The following is a 19,717-nucleotide window of genomic DNA, read 5'->3' on the forward strand; positions in this document are numbered from 1 at the left end:
AATTCTATAGACAATTTCGACTTGCGTGTTAATCTTAACGATTATTGAGTTAACGTAGGTTCAATGAAAATGTTTTTTTTTTCATACTAATTTTACATACAATATGTATTACAAATAATCTCTATTAAAAAAAAAATCATATTCAAAAATATACTTTTAATTACCATTCACTATATAACAATGTGTATCAGTAACGATATCAAATTTCCGCTTATTTGTATTAACTAAATATATACACAGCAGATAATAGCTGTCCAAGTATTTACATATTTCTTGAAATATTTTTACTTGATAGTTCAATATCTTGATGTCTGTCTATTTTGAATTTTCCATATTATTTGAAAATAGAAAATAGACAGATGTTATGTACATTCCTTTTTTTAATAAATGTAACTTTCGACAACAATATAAATCATGTGCATCGTTCTCCTGTTATAAATATTGATTTGTTTAGGGGAAAATATTGATTTTATGATGATATAAACCCTCAAAACGTAAAAATAAATCAACAAAACAAGGAAAGAAGTCTCTCTAGGATGAAATATTACACTTAAATATTGTTTTATTATAAAGTAATGAATGTATTAATGAAATCATATTTAGGCAACCATATGTACATAGATATTAACAACAATCGACACTGAGAATACAGTATTTAATTGAAATTATACGTGATAGAATCAAATTTGCAACTATATAATTTGTCGTAATAACGCTACATTTATATATGCAATCTATAGAATATCGACAACAGATATTAAAAAAATAAAATGTAAACAGCGTTCAAATATGAAAGCAATAAACATACTATTTAATTGTCTTACATAACCACAAACAACAATGTCAAATTTGAAGAATTTTAATAATAAGAAAAATAGAATCGCTTTTATAACATAATAAAACGTGCATATAGATTATTACAAATATTACATAGGTATTAATAAAAAAAATGTTGTATGTTTCACTGTGGGAGTGGCTTGAAATTGTGGGTAGGATTCTTAAATGATGTTTTGTTATTCTCCAGTGTGATTTATGTGACCTAATAAATAGGGATAAACAATGCAGCGTAAATGTTTACGTGTTTACAGTGTGCAATGATAATAATACAATAAGGCCCCCTCTCGTTTATGACGCCGGAAGCTTGGAGAGCATCCGATAAAAAGAGGGACGAGACAAATTCGTGGAACCGTTGAATGATGGCATTTCAATTGACAATTCAATTCAACACTTGTTGCAATACGGTGACAGGCTGAAAGCAACGCCAGAAGTAGAGAACATGATAGTACACTCACCATTTCCAACTTTCGCCGCTTTGTTGGCTTTCTTTTGAGCTTTGGATGTGCGTTTTGTCATCTTGATCAGAATAATCACTTTCACTTAATCAAAGGCACGCCAGAAGAGAGACTTCCTAAGTTTACACGCAATATTCAGCAATCATACGAATAATTATCAAACTGTATCCGCCATATTTGTTGTGGCTGCGAAATTATGGTCTACAGCTGATCGAGTAGTCCAGCTCGATGTGTATTGGTTAACGTGGTTGTGATGTCATAAGCACGTGGTCAGCTTCCCAAAGGAATTCTCTGAAAAAAAATACATATTTATAAAAAAATCTTACAATATAAGTATTGTATGCGCTACTATATTTGAGAATATTAATTATACTGTTTATAAACAATTTTTGTAAAATTATTTGTGCATCATCAATAAAACTTATTCATGAAAATGCAATGGTGGGGGCGGAAAGGCCTATAGTCACTAGTATTTTTGTATCATGGTCAATAGCCATTTGTAATGATGTATTAATTTTTTTAATAAAAAATTTAATTGCAACAATAAAAATACAAAATAAAATCTTAATTTATTTTATTATAATTATATGTTTTTTTCTTCTTAAATTTATGTATGTTAATTGTATCAATACATTAACAATGAATTAATCCATTTAAAATTAATAATAAACATTTTTGTCCTTAACTGTTTGAAGGAAAGTGGTACAAACAACGCAACACCTTTTGAATATGCCTAATGGGACATTTTTATAGTTTTCTAAGAAATGTGATGATGATTCTTGATACATCATCCAATGTTGATTCAGTTTACGTAGTTGCCTGATTCAATTGTTTAGGAATTCCTGGCCCTTCAAAGAGTTGAAGATCTCGCTCAAAGCAGATACAAAATCAATAAACCTAGGATCCGATTTATAACTTTGAATGTAAAACAGTATGCAAAAAATTTTCAACAATTTTTTTAAACCGTGTAAAAGCGGCAAAAGTGTAAAGAAAGTACCGTATATAACGAGGAACGGGTGTGCTCAGATTATTAGGCATTTTAATATTATAAGTTAAATACTATTAAATATTCGCAGTAACCAAATCGACGAAATGTAGGAAGTAGAAGTATTAAATAAAGACATTATTTTTTAACATAAACATTTATTTATTTATTAAATACATCATATCGCTATAATAAAGACATCCTTAATAAATATGATAAGTATATACACATCTAATAATTATTAACAGAAATGTGATGGTTAAGAACTTGTGCCCATACATAACTAAAATACATTTATGAGTCGTACATAAAATGAGATTCGTAATATTGCTACTGGGCCGGGGGGATTTTGATTGCTTGCTGCATAGCGGAGGGCGTGGAGAATATTATTGAGCGAATCAAGCCGTCGCGACTCGATTCACCGCAATCGCCCGTCCCAAACATGAAAGATACTCCATTTATGTTGGTACATGGCTGATATACGCCAATCGGATACCATCCCATCTTGTTCAACACCACTCCCACCTTATAAATCTGAAAAGAAAAAACAAATCTAATTAATTCTGTTATGCTTATATAATAGTAAATAGAGTTACCTTGTTTTTCTGTATATATACAGCTCGGTTAAACGATATATCAAATAGAGACCTGTATAGCACTCGACTTGTGTAATGTGTGTAAGTTAAACGGCTTCCATCAGCATCAAGCAAATGCGCATACAGTAACTCTGTATATGTATTAATATGTGGAGTATCGTCCATATCCAACATTATTTGTGATGGGACCTGCAACCCATACTTATTAGTAACTTATCCTAATTATGAAATTCTTGGTAATAAACCTGTATTCCCAAAACGCAAACATTTTTATCACAAGTGAAAGTTAAGACGCAATCTAAAACGCTTTCATTCAAACACTCTGTAACTCTGATCAGCTGTCTGGTGCAGTATAATTTGTTGGACTCGTACATAGACTGATTATTTGTTAAACTCAAAGGGTTTGAGGAATTAGAACCTTGACTGCATATCTGATTGTTCCTTTGAGTTGTCATCATGGTGAAACCTGTTGGCATTTGCGTGTCGGTTGTTGGAGAAGATATCTTCATTAAGATTGCAAACTTTTCAGCTTGAGTCAATAAATCTGATGTTGCCGGTCCTTCGGCGAACTGTTGCGGACTCAAAGTTAAGAATCGAATTTTCATTAAAGCATCACGAATATCTGGAGTCCTAGGTTCGTTAGGTACATTAGCTAAAACATTACAACTTAGTTATCATATGTTCTCTACACATTAAGTTATTAGTAACTTAAATATACTATGAATATGTTAAGAATAGTTGATTTGTGTGCTTCAATGAGTGAAGTAGATTAAATGAATAATGAAAGAACCCATACCATCTAATCTTGACACTTTCGCACCTGAGGCCTGATTGTGTTTAGCAGCGTAACGAGACAAAGCACCAAACAATTCCAATTCCGAATTGATATTCAAATACTCCTGGTCAAAAATAGTCAAAACTGTGTTCAATTCAGCTTCTTCAAAGCTGGGATCTGTTAATACTTCTAAGGTTTGATTTCTGATTATCTGAAAAAAATAAGTTAATAAGAAGTTGCAGAAGAATTAGAATTATTGTTAAAATACTCACACTGCAACATTTATCCATTAATATAGGTTCTTCAAAAAGCTTAGCAAATTCATATGCTCTACATGCATTCTTAGGATGCAAATCACGCCACAAATAATGAGTGCATTCTTCAACCAACAATGGTAACATATACTTTTTTGCACCATAACATAACTCACATGCTTGATCAAAAGAAGTGAAATTAATTTTGTCAGTGTAAATGTATCTGCAAATCAAAAATATACATAGAGAGGATAACAGGGAACTAGGATTTGATTACTTACTCAAGCAGTGCTTTGAAAGCCTCAGGTTGAACATCCAAAATTGCAATTGGATCTTTCTCAGCTATACCCCCAAAGAACATTGCCTCAAATACAGGACTTGCCATAGCTAAGAACAATTTGTGTCCTTCCATGATCTGCTGATTTGGTTCAATACCCACAATGAATCGACAGTCACTCCATAGTCCCCTATCAAGCAAATATCCAGCTCGTGCTGTGACTACCTTCTTTGTTGTTTGCCAATCACATGTTGCTGTTGAAGCAGACGACATCCTAAAATATGTCCATACAATTAACATTATATTGTTTTAAAGGGATGTTGGATTTATGTACATGAATAATACTGTTCAATTTTTATATTAAATAGTAAATTCTTACTTGACTACGGTTGAAGTAATTATAGCTCCACACGTATATTTATGTTATTACTAATAGTTCCACTTGCTAAAATTACTTAAAAATTGGGTTAAAAATAAATTTAAAAACAATAAATAGACGAGCGTCCTTTTTTTTGCTTGTTTTTGACTGTCAACTTTCAACACTTTCGCACAGTGCTGCTAATGCAACGAAATGTCGGTACCTCGAAAGGTAAAGTTAACAAGTATATGCAACCAATATTACACTGTATAATATCAAAAAAGTAAACTGATACAAAGGGCTATTGACCATAGGTCTTTCTGCCCTAATATTACATTATTGAAAGAAATTTATTGTAGGCAAAGTTAATAGTTATTGATTACTGATTCGATTCCAGTTTTTAACATTCAGATTAAGGATTATTAAGTATTATTTAATACTTTAATACATAAATTTGTTAATAAACAATAAGAAATGTTTAATTATTTTTAAAATTAGTTTGTTAATGGACCTTTTAAATAAAGAGATTTAAATCAATTTATTTATTGATATAAATTTTTTCCGGCCCTATTTATAACAGCCACCACAATTTTTTGTTGTTTTTTTTTTGGAATCGAACCTACGACCTTTCGTATCAGATTTTCGTGATACAGGCGGGCGACCATAGCCACACGGCCTATTGATGATTGTTTTTAGTATTTTTGATACCTAATGGCCTCAACATCCTTAATACTCCACTGGTTATGATTCACTATTCAAATTAATAGTAAATAAATGTATAATAATTAGTATGATAAATATAGGGTATATAAATTAAAAGAAACATTTTAACACCAGTTCGAATTTATTTCAATACATTTAATATGTTGGTATAATATAATTAAAAATAAATATGTTTATATTTAAATATATGTTAGATATACATTTCCAATAATTTAAAAGTTCATAAATTGACACATTTATATAAAGATGATACGTTTGGTTTAATAGAGAAGTCTTTTGTATCTCGTGTAATTGATCGAAAATTTTAAATAGTTAAAGTTTAAAAGTTACATTGAATATATGTAGTGTATTTGATATATCTTTTCAAAAAATACTATAGTAGTAATAACAATCGTTGTGATATTAAATAGACACCCAGAAGCATAGAATAGTACTAACTGTGGAGTAATATCACACATATATAATAGTTTCAAAGGACGTAGATTAATATAATAGAGAGTTAAAAAGTGTTAAAGATGTTAATAATTTAAGTCATCTGCTCGTATTTAGCTTTGTTTGTCATTCTAGCCAAACAACAGGATAACACAACACCTATCAACGGGAAAAATGCTATGGCTATAGCTGATCCAGCAACCATACCTATGTTTCCGTCCAAGAAACCAACAACTTTTTGATAGCATCCCTGGAAGGAAGACATAATCATTAAAAAAAATCACATTCAATCAACTAATTAACCTTACCTCTGTGTAAATTTGATCCGGTTCAGCAGTGTCGCAATCGTCCTTGATGCAACAGGAAGGTGGGATTGGTAGTGGTGGCTCCAAATTAAACCAGTCGGAGTATCCACGATTTCCGCAGCAATGAAGCTACAAGGAGCAATTAATTGAGTCAACCAGATCAATTAGCGAAATTATCTTTACCGTTGCCTGGATGGCGTCGAAGTCGGCGACTTTCTCCTGATCCTTGGACCGGTAGTTTATCATGCTCTGATTCAATCCCTGATTGAATCCAGCCATCAATTTTGTGCGGTACGCGAAAATCGACATGCCGGCGCCGAATTGCAATACCACTAATATCGCCAAAATTGTTCCATACTATATCCAAATAGAAAATGAGAGCATAAAAAAAACATAATTTATGCATTCTAAATGTATTTTTAATTGCAACTTATGCATTATTGTTTTAGTAATTACGCTCTAGCTGCTTTCCGTGCGAGAGATCGTTGTAATAATGATAATAACGAAAAATAAATGAATGTAAAATAAAAAAATGGATGCGAAGATTTCCATGGAGATAAAGTGTTGAAATCCATGAAGCGTAACGTTTCTCCAGCACGTGACTTGTCAAGTCAGAAAAAAATGTTAAGTTTCCAGTAAATTAATTATAAAGTTAAGTGTACGTGGATGAACAACGTTTCGCAACTTATCAAGAAATACGAAAGCAACCTCTTCATAAGTTACTTTGAAGAGTTTCATTTGGATCTTCAGGTATTTAGATCCAAATTTTATAATAATAATTAAATGTCAATATTGGCTTTCATTCAAAATAAATTATAGTATTTTTAGTTCAAATAAGATTCATAAGGTTCAAATACAATTCACATAAATTATATTCATATAAGATAAGAAACTGGGCATCATTTTAAAGTACTTACGCTATACAGAAGATATGGATGCTCTTTGATAGTGCAACAACAAGCGAACGACGCCAGTAGAATAATAATGGTTCCTAAAAAGATAAGTACGAATGGAGCATGTGCTGAGAATTCAGTACTCATTTCCATGTACTTGTAAAGTTCAACTTCCATCCATATTCCAATACAAACAATAGCTATCCCTGAAATCTGCAACAATCACATAGATAATCATCTTAATGCAATTATAACGGCGATCACAACAAACATTTCAAATTCTCACAGTTTATTTTTTCGTTTATTCCTTTATATTTTTTCACGGTGATTTCTTTATTTTTTTAAGCGATTGCGGTTATGCGTGTAATAACACAAAGAAATGCTACTGCAAACGGACAATTTTCTAATTCCCACTGTAATTCATAAGGTGTACGCTATATTTTGAAATAATTGCTTCCTTCCTTCATAGTTCAACAGCAGAGGCTTTACCATGTTTTTTGCCTTTCACTCCTACCTTTTTTTCATACTTATTATCGTATACCAAAACAGCGTTTTTATTGTCGGTTATAATAATCAAACAGGAAATTACGGCAGATAAAAGATCATGTAGCAGCTCTAAAGTAAACCTTGTAACTAATAATCATACTTTTTATAGTTGATTTAATTTAATTATATATTTAATGAGGTGAATTAATGAATCTAATTTTATAAAGCTTAATTAGATTTGATTTTACTTGGAAACATTTTTAAAATTGAAATATGGCTGACACACCCTTAATAAAGTCATAATATGAAACGAATCTTTTTAATTGTAAAGATAAAGAGCAAGCATTCAAGAATGTTAGAAGAAGGTAGCTGTTGCATACATGTAATATAAATAAGTATTTGCATCTTCCAATATGCTTTTCAGAAGAAGCTTAATAATGTGTTAATTGAGTTGCACATTAGCGAGTGCAAACTTCTTTTTCAGCGCGGATTTGTAATTTATTTTGCAAATGTTGTTAATATTGAACTTACCAAGAATAGAAAATTGAAGACCAATAGAAGACTTTTCATACAGGCCATTGCGGCCACGGTGTGGAAATGTTTCCCCATATTTCACACGTACAATTTTGCGATTGCGGCGAAAATTGGATTAAAGGTCTTGTAATAGACGTGTAGGAGGATTAATTTTCTGTAGATTTCGGTTACAATTACAGATGTTATACGTGCAGACGGTGGTGGTGTGTGCGTGTATGTGTGTTTGGATGGTGTACATGCGAAACCCGCTACGTTGGATGGATTGGATCGATCGACCAAGGTCTAGGCGTCTTCAGTAACAGGTTGCCATGCGTCGCGACGTACCAATTACACATGCACAATAAATTGGAGCACGTTCACAACATGTTCATATATTCCTGTTGGCAAATAATAAACGTTCTGATTGAACAGATAATTATTGAACTCTATCTGTGAGGGTTTACATATGTTGAAAGTAATCTGGTCGCACCATCTCTTATTTACTACTAATTATTATGTATGATATTAGTATATGTTATATATTACAATTATATAATTGTATGGATTTAATAACACTAAATATAATTGTAAGTTGTAAATATCTGTCAAAAGGTTTCCCATTAAATGAAGCGTACTATATATATTTACTTTGAATATGTTTTATGATATGGGCGTTAACTCTTTGAAGTGCGAGAAATTGCAACTGAATCTACATGGGACATACTAACCAAATTAAATGGTAATGGTAATAAATGGTCTTTCCTGTACATTTTCTAGAAAATTATAATAATGTAGGCATGTTCAAAAGGTGATACATTTCGTATTCCACTGCTCCTCAAAGAGTTAATGGGTCAATACCAAAGTAATTTATATTGTATATGGAAAGAAAACAAATTTGATAGTTATGACAATAAAGCAGAAAACTATAACCGACTTATATAATTTTCGGTAACATCGTAGATTACAGCAGGCTTATATAATTGGTAGTATCGTAAATCATAGTAGAATTTGGCGATATCAAATTAAACTACAATAGACTTTTGCGGTAGTACCGTAGACCACGATACTCTCTTGCGATGGCACCGTAGAATACTGCAGATTCTAGCAGTAGTAATCCACAGCAGACTCTTGCGGTAGGACTGTATAAGCAGCATTGACCAGTATATTCTGTAGAGAATTTAGTGAAAATGTAATTAAAATCTAATTAAAAGAACAATAAATTGAAATGGAGAAGATTGACATATAACGGTAAACAAGAAAAAGTATTATATTAGATTTGCTTTTATGGATCATTAACTTTCTTTATATCGATCCACAAGCAATGCATTTCAAATCCACAAACGCCAGAAATAGTTCTCTTCTCACTATATTATGTAATGTTACTTTTTTTTTAAATTGCGGTAGTTGGATGACATCTCGAGAGAACGAAATATCGCGACGATTTGTATGTAAATTGAGCAAACGGTTATTTTTTCCAAGTAAATAGTGCACGCAGACATCTGCCACGCATTTTTTTTTAAATTTAAGTAAAGCATAATTGTATCCATCGTCCACGGTACAAAACGGCGAAGAATATGGCGTAAGGTCGGTGCCTTATTTAATTGGAGATTTGCGCTCAATATACAGTTAATAAAGTAATCACTTTCAAAGCTACAGTTATATCTGTACCGGTAATTTCGTCTAATGATTTTCAGTAATCAATTTTTAATGACTTTGTTAATTAAAGCAATATTGATTATAATAGAAATTGCTGTAAATATATTATTACATACTGTAAAAAAAAGTTTTGTCCTTAATAAAAACTGTTTTAAATAGTAGACAATATTCTTCGTATATTTTCATGAAATAAAAAACTACATTTAGTTTAAACTCATTTTATCGTAATTATCTATTGTTGAATTTTTATTTCAAAGGAACGAAGTTAATTTTATAATTCATTTCCTCTACAACAGATTATACATGTTTTGATACCTTTCGTAAATTTAGGAGAGCAAGTAACTTAATTTTACAATTACGACGCCATCATGATTTCATCGTTTTTGTACTATAATTTAACGCTTCCTCTCTAACAGTGTTTCAACCAACCAACATTTCCAACTTTAGGGATCTCTAAGGCCCTCGTACAAATTATATTAAATCAAGGTCAGAGCAAGGCACAGGATAGAGTCAAGCTCCGTTTAACAAACGCTCTGGGTTCCCCATAGTTTAACATGCATATTAATTTATCTTCCAAGAATATAAGTTTAGAATTTGCATAATAAGTTACTTTACTTTCAAGTATCAAATAACGAAATTGAACCTAAGATATTGGACATATTTTTTTTATTATATATCGATCACAACATGCAAACACGAATATAATACGATCTCGTTTCCAAATATTGCATTAATTGCGGACGGATTTTCTCTCTTTATGCAATAATTGCGATTTTTCGCTCCCAAGGTGATCTCCGCAACAAAATACTGCTGTTGCGGTTCTGTGCAATTCGCATCAGTCGACCTCAGCTCACTTTTGGGGATTGTTTGAAACCCTAGACAGACATACGGATGGATGGACGTATGGTGCAACAATAAATGGCTATCACAGCGTGCTTCCGGTTCCGGTCAATTCCGTTCACAATATCGTTGCATCCGCGCACCACAGTTCCAGTTTCTGTGCTTCACTCCGGAAATCATTTTGCCACACAATTTTATGTTGCTTCGCCGCAACTTTCTATTTTTAATTTTTCCTGTTTCCACCGAAAACAAAAAAAAACAACAACAACAGTGGACGATACCGAAAGACAATTGCAACGAAGTTGCAGATCTGCAAGCAGCGTTTGGTCTCGCGCCGTGAACATCTTATCCAGTTTCATTCTCTTTCTTTCATACGAAATTAAAACGCAGCCAATTAGTCACAGGAGTGTTGTGCCTTTGATTACTTTCTTATTATGAAAAAGGTGCGTATACGTTATACACAGTAAGTAAGTTCTTAGCACTCATTAAGCACCTACAACTTTTAACTTTAATTATAGCGAAACGTCTTTCATCTAACACATTTGTACTTTTCTTTTCTTTGTCCAATTGTATATAATCATTACATATAATTAACAGCAATTAATTGATTTTCATAAATTTTGAAAAGATAATATAAGAATTATATTACCCGGCGTAAACCACTATTATATTATTAATGAATTGTTAAATTTTTGATTTCATTCATTAAATATTAAATTAATTAATTTATAAAAAAAGAACTTTCCAGAATTAAAGTACATTTCATTAAATTTACAGTTTTATATCTATTACAAATTATGCAGTTTTCTTTTACACGAAAGTTTATACTTTTCAATTTTCTCCAATTGATTGATACCGGTAAATAACACATACAGTGTATTTCATTTAAGATGGAAAATTAATGCCTTCAATTGGAAAGTGAATGAGCAATCCATTAACAAGACGCCATAAGTCGTGCATAATTTAAATGAAATAAGATATATTAAAAAAATTAAAAAGTACGCTCCTAATATTATTACTAGCAGAAAAAATGTGTAAATATATATAAAATTATTCCTGCTATTTGGTATTCATATATATATATTTTTTTGCATTTAGAAAATTGCGTGTATGCATGTTAATCTGTTGCATATATAAATTCATAATTATTCATAATCCCGTTAATTGCACTCATTGCACTACTGTATGCATAACTCGTTAAGCTTTAGTGACTAGATAAGATGAACGGAGTCCGATATCTAATCCAAATTAGCTAGGTTCTAAATCTGAATCCCGTCAATCCTTTACGACTTGGAAACTGCTTATTAAGCGTTTCCTACTGACCTCGATGAACTGAATTTGTCACAAGCAATTTAAAGGCAACACCCTTCCGATTGCTTCGTTTCCAATTCCTTGAAACGTAGCCGATATTGCTTTTTTCTATTGCTGTCGCATTTATGTTAAATTTATATAAACATCGTTTACCTTATATGGGCAAATCAAGTCAACAAATATATTAAACTTACTCGTAACGACAAACAGTAATATCTGCTATAATTTAATGTGCTTTGTGTCCGTGACATGCTAGAATCAATACTGTTGCAAAACAGTGTACTACTATAAGGAAACCAGGTATCACGATTGTTATGCAACGCATTTCCTAAGAACTATGGGATCGCGATTGTTCCGCTTCTTCCTGACCATAAACATTAATTAAAAACGCTGTTCGCGCCGCATTACAATGCAAAATAATAGGACGAGGCTTTTATTTATAAAAATAGGATTTGCGTCCGTCCGTCCATCCATAAATTCCGACTCATTACGCTTAATTAATATGAAGTGCGGTGATCGAAGCCAAAGGGTAAATTAGCGTGGCAAATGCGAAAAAGTGAATCGGACCGTTGCGGTCGGTCCGAAGACATTCGTTTCAACAATCCGTGAAGATTCGTTATTGTAAAAACGATTGCTCCGCAATTCGCATTCATTCCGTCAGGTCGTCGAGCACACTTTTTGTTTCTTTCCTTCCTTCTTCTGCACTTTGTCTCCTCTTCCTTCTTGATGGGATAGAAAGGCATTCGATTTGCAACACCTTTATTGATATCAATCTGATGTATTCGTAACTGTAACCCGCTGCAATAATAACGGATTGAAACCGAAAACGTAACGCAAGAATGAATATTGACGATCCTGCGATTTCTTCTTACCCACAGCAAAAAGTCACGGATTATCCCATGGTGTTGCGAGGAATTCTTATTTTTTTAGCGCTTTTTTATGTAGGTTCTTCTTTTCTACCTTTCGGTTTTGCTCGGAAACAATGAACCCACTTATTGTTTGCATTCGAATCGGCGAGATTTCTCTTGAAAACTTGGTAATTCGAATACAAATGAGTTTTAAATGACAGCGGCAATCTTAAATGCCTTTTGTTTCAGTCGTTCGACGAAAGTCCTCATTAGAGCCTAGAAGGCTTTTATAAAACGCGAACCTCAGATTAGCACGTGAATAATTAAAACTTACAAAGATTAAAAAAAAACACGAAACTGATATTAATTTGGAATTCCAATTTAATAATATTATGCGGTAACTCAATGTTGGGATAATGTAATAACGTGTATGAGCCATGCAATATACCAATAATCACCATGACCTTCACAAAAATCAATAATTTATAATTAGAATAGGCGCTTTGCATAAATTGTAGATATAAAAAAAAGTTATGAATATTCTATGATTCCTAGAATATTTGTAACAATGAGCTATTCTCAGAGACGCAAGCTGTAAATAAGTTTGATAAAAAATAATGCATTTTCGATGTAAACAGTTTGATACGAATGACTAATATTCATGACTGCCATTTATTAAATATTTGTATTAATTTAAGTTACTTAGAAGATTCACGTAGTTTTCATTTATAAGATTTGCTTCATCCCATCAAAATATATATTTAATATATGTGCAATAATAAATGTATTTTAAATAATCGTGGTGCATTTGTCTACACTTAAAGCGAATAATTTTCACTGCGCTACCTATGACCTATATTAAGTAACTGACCTTTCTTTAGAACCACGCTAAGAATACGAAATCAATTCGATTGGACGAAGAAGATTTCAATTACGATTTCTCTTTGAAATAACATTGATAAAATCAAAAAAGCCAATATATATAGAAAATACTTTATTTTTTCATAATTTGGATTGCATGCTGGAGGTTTAGCCCTCTTCCTTCATTCTTGCATGAAGGATAGCCATCTATAATGATTGTGGTTATTATGATTTTCCGGCGTTATTACTCTGTGACGGGTATATGCACATAGATATAGAAATATATTCGGTCAGTCGGCGCAGTCTGCGTCTTGAATGGGTAGGAAGGTGTGCTCAGCAATGGAAGAGATCTGAGGGTCACTCACTCCAAGCACTCTTCCTTAAACTCGCGTCTTGTGAGCACTCTGCATATCGTGTGAAACATCAAATTTTCAAAGAAAGCAACAATAAATATATAGAATCGCAATTACAGCAGGCGATAGCAATAAATGGCAAATTAGTTCCGCGTAAATTGAGCAATTCGTTTTCAAAGAACTTACTTTGTGACTTGTCCAAGGTTTGAATCAGTTTGCACTTCGACTTCAGTGCGCGATATCAGTGTTTTAGTTGGTGTTATTATGATCAATTGATTCAATTACATATAATTCACAGCAAGATGCACGTCTTCGAGATTCAACATATAGATTACGTACGGTTATATCGATTTTATTAATATTATTATTTTACAAAAAAAAAACTTTTGTCATCAGAATTTAAATGCTAAGAAACATTTATCAAATATTTTTATTGATTAATTATAATTACTTAGATATTAATAATTAAAAATTAAGTAATTAAATAAAAGTATTTTAATTAATTAATTTTCATGAAAAAAATATCTAAATTTCTTCAATTATTTACTGTTGGTTATAAAAACTTTGATAATTGTATTTAATATTTGCCAAAGGTGATTAATTTATTTTCACAGAATGAATTATTTTTTCTTATTTAGTAATAAACCTAAAAATAATGAATATGAATTATTTAATTATTATATTACTTTTTTAATTATGTTAAACCTGTATCAATCATTTTAATTAATATATTTATAAAAATTCAAAATTTGCTATTATATTTCTTATCATGTTTCTTTCTTAAATTATCTTTAAATTGTTTTATTTATTTGTATTAATCCGTGATCATTGGTAAGTGAAAATTGAAACTTGTCCGATTACAGTTTATTATAGTACCAATTAACTTTCTCAAAAAACATTAATTATTACATTACAATAAATATAAAATTTATTATATTCGATTTAATACAAAAAAAAACCAAATTATTGCAACATATATAAATAATTAATACGTATTTATAAAATCATAATAAATAGGTCTTTGCGTCCGGGAAATAATATCTAAGTTCACAAAACATATAAAAACAATAACGGAATTCTTTATGTAAATATTTCAATATTATGATTAATAATCATTAAATTATCTAATTAATTTGTCTTTAGATATTAGTAAACGTTTCAATTACAGTTTATTTCAATTACATTTGGATGAAAAATTTTGAAAAAAAAAAGAAGAATCTGACCATTTAAGACAATGCGATTGTTAGCTACACAATGCAATCATATAACCGGCTGTCACTTTTACACGCACGTAACGCAGTCTTGGTCATGTTTGATGTGTTTATAATAAACGTAACGATGATGTGAAACTGTACAATATTCTTTTTTCTGTGCGCTCGTACATCAAGCTTTACGGGCACCGTTAAGACGTCAAACGAAAAATTGTTTTTGTATTTTCAATTTTCATTCCGAGTTTAATGAGCCCATCGTGTTCAATTTCTGTCTTTCCATTGCCGCATTGCGCAACGATGATTGGATCTGCAAGCATTTGATATTTCAATCCAGTTTTGAACTGTTGGGAATTTAGAAACAAATCCGTCTACATTTGTTTTTGCTTTATTTAAATGTGAACAATTATAAGATCACTTTTAGAAAGTTGAAATATCTTAAACGTATTGTAGCCATACTTGGGATGAATATATAATTGAACATTTTCTTTAATTTGTAATGATTTAATTATAATGTAAATTTAATTCTTTTTCATGTCTTGTGGTTATATATGATTAGTTTAATAATAATGTTGCTATTTCTTCTAACAAATGCATTAAATATTCAAGGATGATGCAGATGGTTTCTCGAACGGAACATCCAACGGTATGGTGGATGCAGCATTTCGAAAAATACAAAGGAATTGCACCGGCTTCCATATATGGCGTATCGAGGTAAACAAAAAATTTGCTTTTTAATACAAGAAGATTTAAAACTACAATTATTGTTAATGGCTCATTACGTGTTTCTTCGAGATAATAGCATTTTAGATAATACCTCTTAGAGAGGTGACAGTATAGCTTAACAGTAATTTACAACATGCGGAATGGAAATTAGTTGCATGTTTGTTGTAGGACAAACGTTATTTACATTACAAGAAAAAGGTCGTGGCTAAACAAAAAAAAAACAATTCACATATTCATGAGAAAATTTGTTATACCATAATGAGACATGTACAGAAGTCATTAATCTTTGTCCAAGCGTAATAATCTAATTATCTTGTTAATGTGACTAGAATATGAATGTTGTTGCACTGCCCAAAGACAATTACGGTACATTCTACGATGCAGACTCCTACATAGTATACGCATCCTCTCAACAAGGTGCCTCAGCAACAATAGACACAGTGGTAAATACCAATAAACGGGCATTTAACATTCCAAAAAAATGATACCTTAAATTGCATTATTAGTGTAGGGAAGTTAAAGGCCCGATTGAAATTCATATTCACTTTTGGTTGGGTTCTTCAACGTCTGCGGAAAAATCCGGAGCTGCAGCTTATAAAACCGTGGAACTGGATGGATATTTGAGTGGAGTCGGCATCCAGCATCGGGAAACTCAGGGCAATGAAAGTCCGCGTTTCAAAAGCTACTTCAAAAATGGAATTCGGTATTTACATCGCAATAATAAACTCTTAATCTACAATACTTACGTATAACAATTATTTATAGCATTTTGAAAGGTGGCACGAATACTCCGTTACGCGAAATAATCAACAACAATCATCCGAAATTATATAAGATCAAAGGTAGGAGAACGCCGATACTGACTCAATTGAATTCCATTTCCTGGAGCCACTTCAACAGCGGCGATGCTTTCTTGGTGCAAACGGAAAAGGTAATCTTTGTTTGGATAGGCCGAGCCGCGAATGCCGTGGAGAAGTTACACAGCGCAAAGGTATAAACTCATCGCTTAACGCATTCTCGTATTAATTAGATTATTTTAGATAGCAAATCAACTGAAGACGGAAACGGGAATTCAAAAAATTACATTTATAGACGATGGCTACGAACAAACTATGTCCGCGAGCGAAAAGTCGGAGTTTCAGTGTTATTTACCATTAGATAAAAGACACGTTTTGCCACCGAATCACGACTCAGTTGATGAAGAATACGAGAAGAGTTACAGATCGACACTAAGGCTTTACCGATGCACGGACAGCAGCGGGAAATATAGAGTGACGGAAATTAAGGGAGGACCACTTCTGCAAACGGATCTTGAATCTGATGTAATTTTCACTACTTGTTAATAATTGATTATTTTATTAACATTTGTTGGATTTTAGGATGTTTATATTATTGATCATGGCATCCATGGTATTTGGGTTTGGGTTGGGAAAAGGGCCAGCGACAAGGAAAGGGTTGAGGCTATGCGCAATGCCAGAGGATTTGTTAAGAAGAAAAAGTATCCAAACAACACAAGCGTAACCAGGGTAGTTGAAGGGTCCGAGTGTTTAGAATTTAAAATGTTGTTTCTCCATTGGACTGACAGAGACGCTTGCAAAGGGAAATCTTCCAGTTAGTATAATTTATGTAATTTCATTTATTATTTAATAATTTGGTTCATGCAGTTGCTAAACGAGTTATAACAAAGTTCGACGCATTGACAATGTCAGAGAGACCGGCTTTGGCCGCAGAAACTCAATTGGTCGATGATGGTTCAGGCTCAATTATGGTTTGGAGAATTAAAGGAAACGATGCAATTGAAATACCTAAAGAACGTTACGGTCATTTCTTCTCCGGAGATTGCTATATTGTATGGTATAACTATAATACATCATCTATCAGACATATTGTGTTTTATTGGCTGGTAAGTATATTTAAGTTCTTTTCTAACTTGAAATACAGAAGTTTTATTTAGGGTTTAAATGCTCATAAACAAGAGATTAAGGCAGCTGAATTAAAGGCCAATGAAGTCGATAAGCAATTGGAGGGCGTCGCCGTGCAGATCAGGATGGTACAAAGCAAAGAACCTGCACAATTTCTTCAATTATTTAAAGGAAAAATGATTACATATAAGGGTGAAGGAACGGATTACGATGGTAATATCGATTACGCGTAATAACAATGCATTAAGAGTTTACATTTATAGAGTCTGGTCGTAATTTGAAACATCCTAGTAATTACTTGCTGCAGATCCACGGCTCAACGTCGTTTAGCAGCAAAGCCACTCAAGTCAACTACAAGGCCAATGCGTTAAACTCGAATTACTGTTTCGTTCTAAAAAAGGGAAAGCACTATTTCATTTGGTGCGGAAATACTTCGACCGGTGATCAAAGAGAAATGGCCAAACATTTTACGGGAAAAGATTTTGAAATAATTTTAGAAGGTAGATTTGCGTAATAATAATAATATAATGATGGAAATTAATATCATTGAATTTACTTTAGGGAAAGAACCGAACGAATTCTGGGATTTGCTAGGAGGCAAAACGGCTTATACAACATCTAAAATGTTAAGTGTCGATGGATTGCAGAAACCTGCGAGGCTATTTCAATGTTCTTCCGGAAGCGGAAAGTTCAGAGGTGCGCTATAAATCATGCTTATCGTAAATATTGATTTATTGTTTTTCAGCTGAAGAATTATTTAATTTTTCGCAAAGCGATTTAGTACCCGAAGATGTTATGCTTCTGGATGCTCACGATACCATCTTCGTGTGGATTGGTAAATTAAGTACTAAAGAAGAAAGCAGACTTAGTTTGGAATTGGCTAAAGACTATCTTAAATCCGGTAAAAATAATTCAAATATTACGTGAATCAAATATATTAAATATATATTTTAGATCCTTCCGGAAAAGATGTTAATACTCCTATTGTTATAATCCGACAAGGAAACGAGCCTCCCAATTTCACTGGATTTTTTAAACCATGGGATGAAAACATGTGGAAGGTATATCCTTCAACATTTATACTAATAAAACACTAATAAATTTACTATATTTAGAGCTATAAATGTTTCGACGATGTCAGACAGGAATTGCAAGGTGGAGAGATTATACCGAAACCAGTGACCGGAAATTCTTACGGTGAAGAAGTTTTTGATAGATACGATAAGTATCCTATAAGTATCTTAAAAGGACCTTCGGAGAAACTGCCTAGTAAAGTTGATCCTTTAGCCAAAGAGGTGAGTAGAAATAAAATAATAAATATATATTTTAAAACTATCAAATTTTATTTTAGCTTCATTTAACTCACGATGATTTCGTATATCTTTTCAAAATGCAATATAGGGAATTCGAAAATTTACCAAGATGGAAGCAGCAGGAACTGAAGAAAAAAGTTGGATTATTTTAATCCGTAATATTATGATTTTAAACAGGTGTTGGTTGTGTGTACAATAACTATTTATTATTTTGCGTTAAAATTTTGGCTGTTTAAAATAAATTTTTATTATTTTTTTGTATTACTATAAATTCCATACATAGAATTGATTTGTATTTTGTAGTAATCATAATGAATTTACAGCTTCGGAAAATTAAATTGTTAAGTTATTATATTTAGAACGTTATTCAACTTATCTTGTTGTATTGCTTTCTGTTCAAGAAGAGAAGGAATTATTTTCATATGTATATCATATTTGTCTATAAATACATATTTTTTAATATTGTATATTTATTTAAAATACAAAAGAAACCTTTACATCAGGGGTCGCACAACGTGATGCCCGCAATGCAATTTTAAAAAGATTACAGGCACCAAGGTATAGCAATTTTAATTCATTGAACTACAAACACTAATAAAAATGTGAAGTCACCCCCACATGGTGTCCACCGAACTCCCGTATTTCTGAAATATGCACTCCTAGTAGAAAAGATTGTTTAGCATTGCTATAGATCAGTGATTCTCAAAGCGAGGGTCGCAGGATAATTGATGACACACAGTACAGCATGAATGGGTATGTAGTAATTTCCAAACTTTAAGCTTTAGATTAT

General features: G+C 32.0%; 4 protein-coding genes across 10 annotated transcripts in view; 1 reads left to right on the top strand and 3 right to left on the bottom strand.

The window, feature by feature from the left end:
* The window catches only part of LOC108557644 (nuclear factor of activated T-cells 5), a 33,465-nt gene extending 31,972 nt beyond the window's left edge, over positions 1–1,493 (bottom strand). For all 4 annotated transcript variants that reach the window (XM_017914242.1, XM_017914246.1, XM_017914243.1 and 1 more), the window contains exon 1: positions 1,293–1,493. In XM_017914242.1, coding sequence (XP_017769731.1) covers positions 1,293–1,353 — 61 coding nt within the window. In that variant the 5' untranslated portion in view covers positions 1,354–1,493. The remainder of the gene's footprint in view (positions 1–1,292) is intronic.
* Positions 1,494–2,460: 967 nt separating this feature from the next.
* LOC108557636 (BTB/POZ domain-containing protein 6-B-like) lies at positions 2,461–4,671 on the bottom strand. 3 transcript variants are annotated; one of them, XM_017914230.1, is made up of 7 exons: positions 4,514–4,671; positions 4,184–4,453; positions 3,921–4,125; positions 3,694–3,859; positions 3,119–3,525; positions 2,874–3,062; positions 2,461–2,811 (listed from the first exon to the last, which is right to left on the bottom strand). In XM_017914230.1, coding segments are annotated over exons 1-7 (1,443 nt in total). In that variant the 5' UTR covers positions 4,516–4,671; the 3' UTR covers positions 2,461–2,607. The 3 variants fall into 3 exon arrangements, with proteins under 3 accessions (XP_017769719.1, XP_017769718.1, XP_017769717.1); XM_017914229.1 differs by having other exon boundaries at positions 2,462–2,811; positions 3,670–3,859; positions 4,559–4,670; XM_017914228.1 differs by having other exon boundaries at positions 2,462–2,811; positions 3,670–3,859; positions 4,514–4,670.
* A 919-nt stretch (positions 4,672–5,590) lies between these two features.
* On the bottom strand, positions 5,591–14,010 carry LOC108557655 (tetraspanin-7). Its single transcript, XM_017914263.1, has 6 exons — positions 13,945–14,010; positions 7,908–8,287; positions 6,915–7,103; positions 6,181–6,354; positions 6,001–6,126; positions 5,591–5,942 (listed from the first exon to the last, which is right to left on the bottom strand). The coding sequence occupies exons 2-6, from the start codon at positions 7,983–7,985 to the stop codon at positions 5,787–5,789; spliced, it is 723 nt and encodes a 240-aa protein (XP_017769752.1). The 5' UTR covers positions 7,986–8,287; positions 13,945–14,010; the 3' UTR covers positions 5,591–5,786.
* LOC108557653 (villin-1) lies at positions 10,434–19,136 on the top strand. 2 transcript variants are annotated; one of them, XM_017914262.1, is made up of 15 exons: positions 10,434–10,828; positions 15,576–15,680; positions 16,022–16,135; positions 16,199–16,395; positions 16,458–16,683; positions 16,733–17,014; positions 17,072–17,303; positions 17,357–17,595; positions 17,647–17,827; positions 17,878–18,114; positions 18,176–18,310; positions 18,360–18,515; positions 18,569–18,675; positions 18,730–18,909; positions 18,966–19,136. In XM_017914262.1, the coding sequence occupies exons 1-15, from the start codon at positions 10,820–10,822 to the stop codon at positions 19,077–19,079; spliced, it is 2,514 nt and encodes an 837-aa protein (XP_017769751.1). In that variant the 5' UTR covers positions 10,434–10,819; the 3' UTR covers positions 19,080–19,136. The 2 variants fall into 2 exon arrangements, with proteins under 2 accessions (XP_017769751.1, XP_017769750.1); XM_017914261.1 differs by lacking the exon at positions 10,434–10,828 and adding an exon at positions 14,022–14,093.
* The last annotated feature ends 581 nt before the right edge of the window (positions 19,137–19,717 follow it).

This window comes from Nicrophorus vespilloides, unplaced genomic scaffold (genome assembly GCF_001412225.1).
Source record: "Nicrophorus vespilloides isolate i.1.1-1 unplaced genomic scaffold, Nicve_v1.0, whole genome shotgun sequence".
Taxonomy (NCBI): domain Eukaryota; kingdom Metazoa; phylum Arthropoda; class Insecta; order Coleoptera; family Silphidae; genus Nicrophorus; species Nicrophorus vespilloides.